At 41.7% G+C, this 16,466-nt stretch overlaps 1 protein-coding gene across 1 annotated transcript in view; it reads right to left on the bottom strand.

Annotated features, from left to right (window-relative positions):
• jade2 (jade family PHD finger 2) overlaps positions 1-16,466 on the bottom strand; it is a 160,382-nt gene that overhangs the window by 123,838 nt on the left and 20,078 nt on the right. The window contains exons 2-3 of the mRNA XM_035178002.2: positions 12,029-12,092; positions 6,678-6,763 (exon numbers count right to left, since the gene is read on the bottom strand). Of these exons, the coding sequence (XP_035033893.1) occupies positions 6,678-6,763; positions 12,029-12,092 (150 nt within the window). The remainder of the gene's footprint in view (positions 1-6,677; positions 6,764-12,028; positions 12,093-16,466) is intronic.

Raw genomic sequence — 16,466 nt, forward strand, 5'->3', positions numbered from 1 at the left:
AGGAATTAGTTTTTTCAATTTCCTTAATATGCCAGATAGGGCGTTAGCCTTGGCGGAGGTATGTTCAGCTATTTCTCAACACAGGCCAAAGAGCGTTAGGTGATGAGGAAGCTGCAAGCTGCTTTGGTTTGATTGTTCTTTTAGGTTGAACCACACATGAGCTTGATTCTTAGTTTAAGGACAAATGTGTCAAACAAAGACCACATGTTCATAAAACTACTCAAATCTAAAAGGGAAAGGACACAATCACTTAAACTCTAGTATTTACTGTCCATTTATCAATTCACCGTTTCTTCCACCCTCTGTTTATATTCAGTTAATCATCATTTATTCTTCCATCTATGTATTTTCACTTCTTCATCCATCTTTATCGATGCGCTCCACCCGTTTCTGTAATTCTCCATTCATCTATTAACCACCTGCAGACATCATTCCCTGCCATCACTGCTCCCTAAACCATATTCTCATCATCCCTTTGCTAAAATAACCTGTTTTCAATGAGCTTCACAATGCACTTTTTGTTTGGCTTTTTCTGCTCAGATTTGAGCACCTGGCAGGTGAGCAAGAGGAGCAATACTGACAGTTTAATAAAAAATTGTTGGTTTGCACCGTGTGTATGTGTGAGTGTGTGTCTGTGTGTGCGCGCGCTTATCTAGCTGTTTGCATCTAGTTGCCATGGAGTTTCACAGCTGTTTCTAGCACACTCTAATGAGCTACAGCAGCTGCTAGTCTGATAGGACACACACACACACACACACACACACACACACACACACACACACACACACACACACACACACACACACACACACACACACACACACACACACACACACACACACACACACACACACACACACGATTACTTAACCATTTATACATGCGGTCTTGGAAGTACAACACTATTCCAGAGGATGAGTACTTAAAACTTCTTGCATGGACGCTGGCACAAAAAAAAAAAACACGTTTCCACAGAGCAGAGGGTATCGTCACTTTGACAGTGATCCACCGATAACATCTGGATGAAAACGCAGCTGCCTGGGAACAATGACTCTCAGCTTCACATAAAAGTTGTTAAAAGCCACTTGAGAATGGTTCACGGAATTCGCCAATGCCCCGAGGAAATTTTCCACTGTCTTAATTTGATTGCAATATTCCTCTGACAACTGCGAGCAACAAGGCAGAAGACGATCAGGGGCCGGTCAACAGACCTTCCATCATTTGGATGCGGTTCTGAAGATTGGCGCTGAATTCTGGGAAAGCCTGGGAACCGACAGTAACCAGGCTTACTTTCTTTTAAATCAACTCCACCTTCTACAGATTACTAACAATTATTGATAGCCACCGATTGCATCCAGAGTTTAACCCATTCACCTCTCCTCAAACCCATCTCCAAATATTAAAGAGTGGAGGAAAAATCCTAGATTCCCCTCCAATGTGGATCTGCTCCAAAAGTTAATTCGCTCTTCCTTCAAACCCCACTCTTTCACCAAGTTCACCCTGTTTGAGTCAATGTCTAAAACAATGATGCATTAACACGACTGCAAGTAACCACAGAACAAGATTTATGCTATATTTGTCAAATAAACACACAACGCAGCTTAAAATAATATTCAAAGACACCTGTGTTTACGTGGCCATGTTACAAAGGGGATCGTACCCTCCACAGATGTTCTGATATAGACAATAACTACACAACAACTCGCTTCCACTGAGGCAAAGCTGTATAAACACTACATGTACACCACAAAATGTACAAAAAACCAACACGACATGCAAATTCCGTTGTTTTTTAAATTCAGAATCTTGGTAGGTTTCTGGTTTACTTCTGCAGGCCCTGCAGCTGCATCTCTCTAACACACTACATGCACACTTGACTTGCGCCTTTACACACACACATACATTTACATTCTGTTATACTGTATAATATGCATGAGTACACAATGATGCTACAGAGAATGTTTCACACCTGCTCAGCCATCATCTTCTTTGGCAACACCCGTCAATACCACTTCCTTCCTCCCATGGTGCATTGTGAGATGCTCCCAATAACACTTCTTCACCGACTTCCTCTTCTATGCTTCATCACAATTAAGATCTTCGCTTATTGAGATACTTGTGTTTTTCAACAACAGCACTGAAATGACAGCAAGATGCCTTAAACTAGTAACTACCAATATCATTTCATGTCAGCGTGGGTTCTATTATACAGTGATTTCAGCAAACAAACACAATACACTATAAATCTGAAGATTCAGGCTTTGCTAGTCATTGCTCACAATGGAGGGATGTGTTCAAGGAAGTGGAGAAGAATTTCAAAAACTACCAACCAGCATCATCGAAAGCCAGTGGTAAAGCCTGCCTTGATTAAACACCATTAAAAAGGTCAATAAAAAACTTTATTTCTCAGCCTGAAGCAGAAAAAAACCATGAAGGAAGGATTACTAAGAGAGCTCGAATGTTCAGTTTTTATTGTAAATCATTGCCTTTGCCCTAATGTTCATCAACATAAAAAAACTCATGTAATTGAAATGAACTAAAAACTTTGACAAATGTGCTTTTTTTAAAAAGTCATATTCGGTTTCCAAGGCAAAAACAGTTATTTGCAAACAATGCTCTAAATGTCTCAGTTCTGAAATGGTGTCATCAAATGTTTCAGGGAATGAGGCCATTTTCAAACAAAGCTAAGGTTCTCGACAGTTGTTTCGAGGGGGCCTTTGGTCTCGATGGTGGTGACGCAGTTAATGCACTTACTGTACATGACTGTGCAATCATATTTGTTCTTCTTTGTTTTCGTTTCCTGTCATTCTGTTGGTTCTTAACTGCTGCCCATAGACTCATCAACCACAAGACCAAATATGAGCTGTATGCATGCGCACTGTGTGTCAAAGACTTCCTGTTTGAGTACAAAAAAAATGTAAACCTCCCAAATCTCTGTTCTCATCTAAAATGAGATAAAAGCAGCTTTACAGAAAAGGAAGCGTTTAACCATGTCCTTCCTCCGCCAAGTTAAGCCCTTTAAACCACTTCTAAGAAAAGTCGGAGCTGCAGTGGAAGACTCGCAGCGGCGCAAGTAGACACGGCACATTTTTAGAAGAGAGCTACATTGTCATTACAAGTCCACAGTGTTTACCACTCGCCACACCTCCATTTAGCAAGGGCGAGTGTCATTCCATAAACTTGTGACCCACTGTTCAATCATGATGATTCTTTACAGTGTTAAATGTTCTTCTTGACTTTTCTTTGGTTTTTGTTTCCAATTTTGACTTTCAGTGATGTTTGGCTGCCAATGTCCAATTCTGTAAACTCTACTTCTAATACGCTACAAGATGTGCCATGTTTTTCAATGAAACCGGTCTGAATTCATGATTCATGTGCGAGTGTGTGTGATAAACCTGCAAACCAGACCATCAGCCAAGTTAAAAACCTACTGAAATTTTGACAGAGCACTGATATGTATCAACCAATGAAGCCTATGGACTTCTATTCTTGCTGATGAACTAGTTCAACACTAAATGCCAAATGTAAATGTGACATTTAACATTGGTCATTGTTTCTCTGATCTATCTTATCTATTGAATTTATCTACCGCTTAGATTTGAAGAAAGCCCCGTTTTTCCCTTTTAAATCGGTCAGGTTAAACAAAGACTGCACAAACATGTCAGCTCCAGCAAAGCACTGTCAGTAAAAACGTGGGTGACATTTAATCATGGCCTTTTGTCCTGTAAATCTTACAAGTTGCCTCAGGACACCTCACACACTGACGACACTTAGCAACACCTCTGGATGAAGCGCTGACACGTAGTCAATTCGTTTTTGATTTAACTGGTATTCTGGCAGAAGGACAGTTTCTGTGTCACTTCTACAACATGTTGACAGACGATGAGTTGCCCTGAAGGAATATGAGCAGCTACCCAATTAACATACAAATAGATGAGTCTTAACTGCACATGGGGTTAAAAGTGCTTATACATGTCCCTCTTTCTGTTGCCCAGGGCCCACTGCCTCACAAATCAAGAAGTGTCTGTCTTTTCCATTACTTTGTCGGCTCAGTAAAACTAATTGAAGGAAAAGAAATAAGGGACACTAATACTTTAACATCGGCATTTGAAAAGATCTCCGTCCACCAACGCCTCACTTTTGGAGAGCAGTCATGTCGGCCATCTGTATCGACAGCGTATGGTCCACACTTAAACACAAACTTCAAACTAGAACAGGAACAGCAGCGCTTCTAAAAGTCCCGGAAAACTGTGTGGTGGTTTGACATCAACATTGCGAAAGGGGTGCGCTTTAAATCTAAGATGTATTGGTGTGGACAGTTCCAAACAGTCTCAAAGCCATTCATGGGCCCTCCGTTGTACACACACAAAATAATAGAATTAGTTGAGTCAAGAATGAAAAAAAGAGGTCGAGAGAGTTCCTCAAATCCTGCCAACTTTCACACCTCCACACATGGTCAGTCACAGATGCAAACACGCCTGTTAGAGTCTTCAAAATGTGGGTCCAAATGCTGCCAACAAGCCTCCACACTATTAAACAAGTGAACAACTAAACTAAGCCAAGCTGCCAACCTGCAGAACCAGTGCTCCAGTTATAGTAAAAAAAAAAGCCCAGAGGACGAACTGAAAGCTGTAAGATCTGTCACTTCTCTCCAGGAGCACCACGACAAATGCCAGCCAACTTTATTCATCGACTGAGAGCTTTTCCTGATACCAGTTCAAATGCAGCTGCAACACTCGACTTTAAAAACCTCTGTCAGATGTCATTCGCCCTGTTTTCTTTGCTCGACCTTTCCCGTCACTCACTGCTTCCAGAAAAGCAGAAAAACATCATCCTTCACAGAAGAGCGGGGCGCTCTGGAGTGAGAAGAGGAGTCAGCTTCATGAAAGGGAACGTGGCCCCTGGCTTTTTCAGCTGAGGCCCGGGTCAGAGCGGAGAGCTACAGTAGTAATTACCGAGAGACTGATTGCTGACAGGACCTTCCAACAGCCTGTGGTTAAGTGGATGGAGCTGAGGGGGAGGAAGCTTCAAATGCACAGGAATGACAGACGCTCCGCTGATGACTTGTACTTCGGGGTGGTTCGGGGGCATGCATGCCATTTCGCTTTACTCATTTCTCCTCTCAGAAGTTACATAAAACCAAATCATTTGAGCACGTCTTACACTTATGAGACTTTTTGACAAAGCAGAAATGAGAGCAAATTACTCACTAAATGGCATTCGTTCATTTTGTAAAAAGATCTTTATTTTAAGTGTCTCATTAAACATCCTAAGAAGTGTTTTTCGAGGCTGTTACCTCCTGTCATTTATTTGTTTTAAATCAGCGCTGCTAATTTCTGAGACTTGATGTAATTTGTTCCATGTTATTTTTGGAGTGAAACGATTCAAAACAGCAAGTTGTCCTTAAACAGATTTGAAACCACTTCACTGACAGAATGAGGGATGTGTGATTGTGGCAGGCAAGGCATCGCCACAACTGGTACGGCGCACTGTTTTTCCAACTGCGTTCTGCCAGCTTCTTGCCCAGGGTGGTCATTTGAGAGCCCCTGGGAACGTTCGTCATGACCATACGGATGTTCTAACCTGGTATTTTAGCAAACCAATCTGTCCCGTCCATGCGCCTGGTTGATTTAGCTGTTGTGACGGAGATGGCTGTATTTACATTGGACAGTCGTTGTAACAGTCAAGCACTGATATATAGCTCCAGTGGCTGGAATACTGCTTTGGTCTTTAAACTAGGTAGAGCAGTCTCTTTATCTATTTTTCTATTTGCATATGTTTTAATAGGCTGGATTTTATTATTTCAACCTAGTAGCAACTGAGCTTCTCCAGAAACCTGAAGGATTTAGTGTTTTCACACCTAAAAGTGCTGACAAGGTTTGTGTATTAATTACATGGTGTATATTTGATCTGGTTAGTTATGGTTTCACTTTGCAATGTAGGGAGCGCACTTAAGATGTATGACATACGTACATTGTGTTGTCATCACCTATGAGGGCTGCTTCTACCTATACTTGACATTGATTGTTTGTAGGCAGGCGTGTGTGTCTGATGTCAGCGTGTTGTCAACCACAGCGTGGTTCAAATGCACCAAATGAAGGTCTTCATTGTTCAAACATCATATCATCGGAGGTGAAGACAACAAGAAATCCTGCAAGCCTGGACAACTCAATTTCTGGAGAGACCAGTAAGGCTTCAGATATTTTTTCTTCCTCACTATTTAATGCTGTTTCAACATCCTGCAGTTAATGTGAAAGTCCAAAGTATCCTAAAAGGTCACACTGCAAACAAACCGAACCATGGTTCAGTCTGATCCGGATCAAGACCACCTCTTTAGGTGGGCCGATGGTCCAGGGCACCTTTCACCTTTCACACCTGTTATTTGGGTTCAGATTAAACTGGAAAGTACAGGGTAGGTGTGACAGTGCCCTTAGATGAGCTGCTGGACTCTTTCTACATTTCATTAACAAGGATCATAGAAGATGCAGAACATTTCAGCAACTTGAACAAGCAGAGAAAATGTTGGCATCTGATCAACAGCCACAATAAATATCTGTCACCAGCCAAACTGAAGTGGAGCAAAACTGTGAGCTTGTCATGGCCGAACAAGAGGCTGGGTTTCATTAAGCTCACTGTATCTGCCTGAGTCACTGACCCGAGCTGCCACACTAACTTACCTCTGATGGTTTCTTGTGCTGGTGGCGAACCCATGTGCTGCTGGTGCCCATATTCTTGGATGACCTGGACCACGAGGTCACCTGACCTGGAACAATAAAAGTAGACCACAATGATCACTGCAAATTATACAAACAAATATCTTTTTACAGCATACTCAGCGTTCTTGTGTTCTGTGACAAATTTGTCTAATCTGACCCTTTCTTCCGCAAGCTCGTGACACAGTTGTAAGGACAAAGTGTTTCAAATCTTCTGGAGCAGAGCACAATGAGAACATAATCTGTGTTTAATTTGTCAAGAATGTACATTCATGAGTGTAAATGCTGATTTAAAGTGAGGAAAATGAAGAACAGGGCTTTGGCTGGAGATCAAGACTTCTTGTACACATCAAGCGCTCAAATTCACCAAAAAGAAAACTTTATTGTCCCGTTGGAGGAATCTGTTTTGCACAGAGGGGGTTTGCAGAATGAATATGAGAAGAACACTCGGTCTTTGACTTGGTAAATTATTACAGAGCAAAAAGCTGAAGTTTGTAAATTAGCACATGGTTTGGTTTGAGACTTAATAGAGAAAATACCAAAAAAAACAATAACCGTGGCATTACAATCACTCCAAGTCAGACCTTTAATTGAAGCAGACTGATGAGGATCTATTAAGGGGTGTAATAAGTAATGACAGTATAAATAGCCTCTAGTTAAGCAGTTATTCCACGGTGGTCCTTTACAAGCTCATTAATACAGAATTTAATGGCAATTAAACTGACAATGGCGCCAATATCCCACCCACCGCTTCAATCAGAGGTCCTTACTGTGCCCATGTATATGAACGGAGGCCACGCTGCTATCGAGAGAAGAGCGGGAATGTGCGTAATATCATTCACGCTGTCATTCTATATTATTTTAAAACCTCTGCAGCAGATAAAGCCAAAAGCTCAATTCCATCTGTGCACTGTGAAGGAGGCGCCTATTAAAATTGCATCACATTGGTAATTAAATTACATCACAATGGCATAATGGAAAACAAATTTGCCAACACTGTGTAATATAGCACATTGTAACCATGACTGTGTGCGTGCGCGTGCGAGCTGCCTCCCACTCAACATATTTCCCTCGCCACCACAGGAGAACTGCCACCGCGCTAATTTTACTTGTGACGTCTGAACAACTAACAGCGCCGAGGGCAGAGCTGCTGTCAGGCTTGTCTTCGCAATTACTGACTCCCGCTCCCGACACACAGTATATAGAGCTGCTAACACATACATGTATTTGCTAGATATGAATGTTCATATTCACCCAAAATTTGGCCCACTATCACTCATTCTCCACTATATTTGTTGTACAGTTTTATACACTCACATAAACACACAGGTTCACTGCCACAGCATGACAGGAAATATGAATCGACAGCCATGAGTGGGTAACAATTTGAAATTATTCCCCCACTCAGCTGCTCTCAGACCGATAGCAGATTTTTATTAAGGGCGATAAAATATTACTATAGATTGTGGGAGAAAAAAGCCATCTTCTATTCTGAGTGGTGGCCTCCAAAGTGTACCACCTTACAGACTGTGGTGGGGTGATGTGTTGCAGACTCTCGTCAGTGCAATAACAAACACATCAAAATCCAAATGCTGACACAGTGAGAGTGGCGGTGGCATTTTTAAACACATCTCAATTTGTAAAGCTCAACACTGGGAGAGTTTGGAGTGACGTGTTAGACAGCAGCGCTCTGCACTGCCATCATCAAAACACCACAGAGACTCAAGAGAATCTCTGCCAACAAGCTGTGTGTGTGTGTGTGTGTGTGTGTGTGTGTGTGTGTGTGTGTGTGTGTGTGTGTGTGTGTGTGTGTGTGTGTGTGTGGTAACAAAATACTAGGACAGTGTGCTAATCTGCAGGACATTTTTGAGTATACTCATGCATGTGTGTGTGTGTGTGTGTGTGTGTTCGTGTGTGTTATATCCACACGCCCCACGTGAGGCAGCTGCACCACCGCTGTGGCCAGATAACCAAACGGGTTGGAAGTTACCATTGCGGCCGTGTGTTAATTAAAAGCCCCGCTTGGTGCACGGCATCCAAAATTATCATGGGCATCCTTCAATTAGAAACCTGATAACCTCCAGTCAACAGATGCAGTCGTAGCGCACACAGCAATGGCCAGGGGAAGCTAACGGCTAACAGCTAATTACATGACCGACAGTATGGCCTTCAGCACAGGGTGGCTCAGTCAGGTCTAAAAAGACAGGCTGTTAAAAGTGTTGTAAAATACATTTTACACGCAGACCTGTGACCCTGTGCGAGGTTGTTTCTACCTCTGGTGGCCCTGCTGCAGTAAATGGGTGCTTTTATTTCCAGTTTACATCACTGCAATGGACTGAATTAAATTAAACTAGATCAAATTAACTTTTTAAATGAGAAATTGTGCTTTTCTCGTTTTCCTTTACTCTGTCTTATACTCTGTCTTTTTGTGTGTGTAAAAGGTTTGTAAAGTTTAAAAGCCCAAAAGGAGCTCCTAGTGCTCCTGAAACGCCTCATCAGTAGTCCACACCATCAGAGCACGGTCACACATACGCAAGAGTTGGCGTTGGCAAACCTTCGCCTCTCATTCACATCCAATCTGTGCAAGCGAGGAGGTGAGCAAAACATTTGCTTCCTGTTTGGGAGGCAAATCTCAGGGTGGCATCGCGTAGAGTTCAACTTTGGTGAACTTTGACCTGCTGTATTCGCTTTGCATACGTGTGACCTGGCCCTCGTGATGCCGTATATTTGAATAATGCCGGCCCAGCGGCATGACTCTGGCATGTCCCCTAACAAAGCCAGACAAAGTGAGAGAGAGAGAGAGACTAACATTTCCTACACAGTCTGAGAGCTGCCGACCGTGATCAAAACAGACTGGGCTTTATTGGGAGGGGGGTGGCTTGAAGAGACTGTTAAAACATATAATATCTAAAACAGCTGAGACATTCCACATCATAACAGCTTTAATATGAGAAATGGCTTTAACACTGAAAAAATAACATTATGAATGAATTAGATTCCAGAGAAAGAAAATCACAGATGGAAATACTTCATTAAAACACTGCAAAAAACATTTCAATGTAGAAATGTAAGACTCTTTAATAAAGAGGCAGATTAAGCCACTGTGCTTTAGTTCTTTATTTTACAGAACCAAACATTAACTTTAAGTGAAGTCTACTCAACAGTTTGTTTTCCATCTCACTGATGGACTTCATTTCCTGTCTATTCTGACCTGACAGTGTCATGGGAAGAGCCAAACAATTATATTTGCGTGTTATTGTAAAATGCAGGCCACAAAATGCCAAGTATTAGTCACGTTGAGCTGCCAAAAGCCAAGAAGTATGATTTTCAGAATGAATTCAAATCTGCTAGCTGTCTTCAGTGACTAAATCTTCAGGTTTTGAGGAGAGTGATCATCTCCGAGAGCCAAGTGCACTTGTGTAGTAACACTGTGCTGCCGTTTAAAGACAGTTTATTATCAGATGATTTTCCAGCAGACACTGCCAGTGACGGTACTGTGTTAAACCGGCCAGATGTTCCCACCATCATGCGGTGTAGCACTTAATGTCGGGCTCAGTGGTTATTTGAGTCGGGGTCATGACTGTGGGTATATCTGCAGATCCCTCCGTCATCTCATATCTGTTTATGAGTCAGCATATTAAGTGCATGCTACAAAGGAAAGCACCTAAAATAGGTTAAGTGAGAAAAGGCCACACTGAATGCAAAATTTTTATTTCACTGATTTTGCAGCCTCAATCTGTGTCAATTGAGCAGCTCATGAAGCAGTCACCTCTGAGACTGTGCCTGAGACCGCCACAATCTGAACGTGGGGAGTTCAACAAGCGCAGTAAATAACAGTGTGAACCTCCTAAAGATTTACTCAGCTGCTACTGATAAAATCAATCTTCAGGTCTAATTGTTTTATCAATAACGTAAGCGTTGAAGATATTTTATGGGAAAATAGAATTACTGCCCTGTGATTGTATGCCTCCAGTAAACCAGTGCAGTTTCATTCCACATATAATTAGCTTCCAGAGTCATATGAGATCACCATGACATTTGACAACTGAAATCTAAATCAGTTCATCTTTGAGTCCAAGTGACAACTGGTAAAAATTTGAAGAAATGTCATGAAGACATATTTGAGATATCATGTTCAAGAGGCCAAAAAGATATTTACCGAGGCCACCATGGCCACCAAAATCGAATCAGTTACCCGTGAGTTTAAGTGAATATTTGTGCCAAATTTGAAAGAAGCCTTCTCAAGATAACACGTTCACAAGGCAAAAAAGGGTAGAGAGGTCACAGTGACCTTGATCTTTGACCTACAAATTCTGAGTTCAAGGGAATGTTTTAACCAGATGTAATGAAATTCCCTTTGGATGATCCTGATACATATCGATACCAAAATCGAATCGGGTCATCATTGAGTCCAAGTGAATGTTTGCACCAAATTTCAAGAAACTCCCTCATGGTTTTCCTGAGATGTCGTGTTCACAAGACCAAAACCATGCTTTGACCACTAAACTCTTATCAAGTTCATCCATGACTCCAACTGAACGTTTGTTTGTTTTTTAAATCGGCGAGATATCTAGCTCGCACGAATGGGACGACAGATGGACGGACAACTGGAAAACACAATGCCTTCGGGCAGTGGCTGTCACCAGCATGGAAACATAAAAAAAAATGTATAGGTCTAATTGTTCTATTAATGACATAAGAGTTGAACATATGGGAGAAATATGTTTAACAAAACAACAACAAGCAAACAACAGCAACAGGTGGAGACAATGTGTTCGACTGATGTTTCACTACAGAGCTAAAGTAAATGCAGCCAAACGCACACATTTGAAATGTCTTACCCAAAGAAAGCAGAGCGTGGTCGCAGTCTGTGGTGATTTCACAGAAACTCATCATCAAGTAACAAACCACAACTCCACGCCTCCTGTGTTTGTTTTTACGATAAAAAAAACTTAGATTCTGTGTCCATGCAGCATCAGTGATAAGACAGGCTCTATGTGTTGTTGGCCATATTTTCATAGTAATACAGAAACTGGAGACAGATCACGGCTGCACAGTCATTTTTATACTGTCGCTGTTTTCAGGAAGAGGATGTCTTAATGAGCAGAGGAGACAACGACCGTGACACTGGTGGAAAGTCTATATGGAGAATATATGAATATGAGAAATACCCTGCGGGAGTTGACTAAAATCTGGGAGTTCACTGTTCAGCAGCAGCACGAGAACTCACTTTACTGACACTTACAAGTTTCCCTCTCTCTCTAACACACACGCGCGCACGCACACACCCTCCCTCCCTCTCCCCCCCAACTTACTGTCTGTGGTGTCAGAGTCATTGCTGCTTGTCGAGTATTTTCTCCTCTTCTTCTCGCTCTCCATCTGTCAGGGAGGGAGGAATGGGGGCAACAGAGAGAGAGGGAGAGAAAAATGACGAGTTAGAAGATGTTCACCATGAAAACACAAGTGTTAATGAAATAATGCACTGATGGCACCAATCTGTCAGAGGCTCCAGCAGGCAGCCCGCCAGAATAAACTGACTTGATCGCTATTACATATTAACGCTTCAGACTCGCCGGGAAGCTCACAATGATACAGTTGTTCTGTTCCTACACATACAGTCGGAGTCCTTGTACAAGTCGACTGTGAACTCATCCGGCATTAGAGCTGTATTCACTGGAAGCTATTGTGCAAGTCCCCTTTTAATCCATCTGCTGCAATACTGTTGCTGCTTCTCTTTTCATTTTATAACATGAAAAATGAATCAAACTCCAGCTTCTCTCAACCAGCTAATAACTCAGATTCTTATTGAAGCGCTAAGCAGCAAACGAAAGTTGTTTTTTGTCAGTTATTTCCTGAAAAGGGACATAGAAAAAGCAACATCTAGGGCGAGGACATTTTTTAATAGCCAAAAGTTTGTTTACTTGCGATTTTGTCCATTTAATACTGAGAAAAACTGACAAAACTGCTTGTTCTACAATCCAGCTAGATCTGTACAGAATTAAATTTGTGTAAACTGTGTGCGAAGTTTTGCGTACAGGCTACAGTGACTTGTAAAGTTTTCACTCACAAAAATACTTTTGTAAAAACCTGACATATTTACTTTTGAGCTTATCTAAGTGGTGTTTCATGGGGCAATGCATAACCTGAATGGCAATGTAGTCATATTTCTTGCAGTCATACAGTATAGGGATACAAAAATCCATTACACCACTATTTGATGTCGTGACGTCATTCGCACCATATGATCTATATATGGTAAGTCTACATATAGGATGCAGAGATACCTTGAAAAAGGCATTTTCAACAATGCATGACATCATATCCTGACTTCACTGTGACCTTTTCATGCACCACATCACTTATAATATGACATTATATGATGGGGAAATTCCACCATGTTTCCTCTTATTTGATAGCATGCCGAGAAACACCGTAATGCATCGGCAGAAAGATCAGCAGAAGATTGTTGGCAAGCAAACATGGACGTAAAAAAATGAGTTATTTAAAACTCTGCTTTGCAAATGTGTAATGACAAAGTGAGATACATTTGTGAGACTTCAAAACGCACTATGCATTTTGATGAGCAACACTGACCGCAAACATAACACAGCTCAGTCACAATAAAGCATCGACTGAATCGACTGCCACATCTTTATGAATGAGTCTCCATCAGGGACCAACACACTTGAAGAGCATCAGGAAGTTAGGAGGATGTATAAAAAGTGAGGTCAGTTGAAAGGAAAATGTTTCTGAAGTTAGTTAAATGCCACATGGAAAACCCCAAAACACTTGCTTCTTGTTTAACTTGCACTTAATTAAACTTTGTATCACACCTATTTTCCAAATGTGACAACGAGGCGTGATGTGATGTGTTCATTCTAGAAGTGTTGCACAGAGAATACAATTTCACTTTGGTTCACAGGTAACGACAGCAGAAAGCTAATTTTGCCGCGGAGGATGAGTATCACTTCAGAGACAGAGAGAAGAGAGGTGGAAACTGACCCGAGAGGTGGGAAGCACAGATGAGGAGCGGCTGCTAATTTATCTGTTTAGCATATAGATACCTAGAGAGTGTCTGATTCAATTTTGTGTCCAGAAAGGGAGAGAGACAGTGAGAGAGGGACGTTGAGACTGAATAAACAAAAGGAGACGTTACGGGCAAAGAGCTGTCCAAGAACGAGTCAGAGAGACAAAGAGGGAACCGTCAGAAAAAGAGGACGGAGTGCGTCAGAGAGAAAAAGGTCAGAAATAAACCAAAGAGGAACTGTCAAGAAAAAGCTTGTTAGAAGGCACATGTGGGACAAAACGGATTTGAGATGAGAAAGATGGACCAGAAAGATGCAGAAACAGAGGTCTGACCGACACATGAGGGCACAATTATTTTCACATAGGGCTGGGAAATAACACAATAACAATAATTATTGCAATACAATTTTATCCCATTGCAATAAAACAAAATAAAACAAAAGTTCAGTATTGTTTCACAGAAATTTTCATTTTCTACCCATAAAGAATCATTCAAATCCTTGGCAAGGTGTACCAATACAGATATCAGCATCTGCAATATGTAGTGATCCGAATACCATGTCTTACCAGCTCAGTATAAAAGCTTCTCCCAGATAAAACTGCAATTTGTTATTGGAGCGGTACTTGGAATTGGCCAATATATACAAAGTTCAGGTATCTGGATCGGTATTAAGGGGAAAATGGTATCAGAACATCTCTTCTAAAAGTCAGACTAAACTTGAAAGAAATAATGTGAAATAATTAAATATAAAGCGGAAGGTAGAAACAGCTGACGGATTCACTGGTTAGCAATGTGTGTTTTTCCATCATCAAATGCTCCAGGAGTTCTAGCAAACAACGGCAAAGCCATGGGTACGACGCAATAAAAAAAGTGACCAAAATGAAACATCACGTTACCTTGAATGAAACTGGGGATTTCTCTGTGTTTGAACATTGTTTGAAACATTTTGGATAATGTGAGAGGACAAGTTAACAAAATATACAACATGGGTCCAGTTGATTTTGGGATATTTCAAAGAATTGCTACATATATCTTTAAGGAAACAAGAACACCCTGATCATAACACAACTGAATAAACAGCCAGGAGCAATGACACACACCCGTGATCATGATCACCACGATGCTGTATTATGATTCAATGTGGAACTAATCTTTCTTGCAAACACTTGGGGGTTTATTCTAATAAAGTGCCCCTGAATAGGATTAAAGTAAAAAAAAAAACAGATCAAGGACGCAAAATAGTGCAAGGATGCAAAACAGTGCAGCCTGAGGAAATGTTTAATCTCTTGTCCTGGTAGACAAAAATATATAGAGTGCCGCTAAAAATAGGGAAAAGGAGGGTGAGGGTCTATCACGAGAGCATAAAGCTAAAGAGGCTGCAGCAGATCAAAAAGTCAAAAGGAGGTTTGGGCGTACTGATACACTGAGGCAGGAAAACCAGAAGAGGAGGTGGAGGAGGTGGGTTACAACCTTCAGTGTGGGGAAACAAGATTTATGTGGCTGTAAAACTGGGCTATTCCCTCGTATCCGGGGCTCTTCCAGCACCTCGGCCTCCGCGACTGCCCCGCACACAGTTAACTACTCTGACATTTATGCTGACAGAACAACACAAGCGCTTCTACCTCGGACTATTTCCAGTCCCAAGTCCTGCCATCATACACTCTCACCTCTTTTTAGTCCTATCCCCATCCAGTCCTCCCTGTCTTACAATAACAGGGACACAGGGAGTCTGTTGAATAAGGTTAAGTACATTATTGACTCTCTCTGCCTTGCTCGATTTTCTCTCCCTCCATCTTTCCACCTCTTCCCATCTGTCCAGCTCTACCTCGTCGTCCTTTGAGGAGATTGGTTAAGTACATCATTGACTTCCTCCAGCTCTGTCTGTCTGACTTTAAGTCTGCACGCTTGGATCAGTCTCAGGGTTTCCCCTCGCCTATTAAACTCTGAGGCGACCCACTTAAACCACACTCAGGGTTGTTTTTTTTTGTTCTAGCAGCCCAGTCATTCTTATTCCTGACCACCCAAAGGAAAATGTGAACACAAAGCGAAAACTTGACATGACATTTTTTTTTTACAGATTCTTTACACCAGTTTCCGAATGAATGAGTCTGTTAGAATCATTTCCAACAACAAAAGGAGTCTTGTGGCAGCAACACAGGCGACGAAAACACAAGACGCTTTTGTGTGTGATCCAACCAACTGACTGACTGAGCATAAAAATGTTCATCTGAAATATCCACCCAGGTGTCGCCCACAATAGTCTGTATTTATACCTGTGGCTGCAGCTGTGGAGGGTTATTTCTCATGATTAGTTCAACAGAGCGGAAGCACCATCCATCAACACGACATGCTTGATTTGTTGCATCAGATGTAAGAAACTCTATTTGAAATCAGGTTTATGAAAACCATATATCACGACCTGTGAGGCCTTTTAAATGCTTCAGAAATGTTGTACAAATAAACACTTTAGTTTGTGAGACAAGCAATTGTAACTCCTCTAGTTCCTCCGTGGCTGTAAGGGTAGGACTTGTCTGTTTTCTCCTCCAACAGTGTTTCCAGGTTGACTTACAAACACCATCAAATATCTGAAAGAGCTTGAGGGTGGGAAACCTGTGGAGTCGCTGACAGACTGCACGACAGAGTTACTGGTTGGTCAGGTGGTTGGTTGTGTGAAGGTGGAGGGAACGACAGCATGAACTTCACACCAGCGCCAAGCCATTCCAAGG

Source organism: Hippoglossus stenolepis, chromosome 15 (genome assembly GCF_022539355.2).
Source record: "Hippoglossus stenolepis isolate QCI-W04-F060 chromosome 15, HSTE1.2, whole genome shotgun sequence".
Taxonomy (NCBI): Eukaryota; Metazoa; Chordata; class Actinopteri; order Pleuronectiformes; family Pleuronectidae; genus Hippoglossus; species Hippoglossus stenolepis.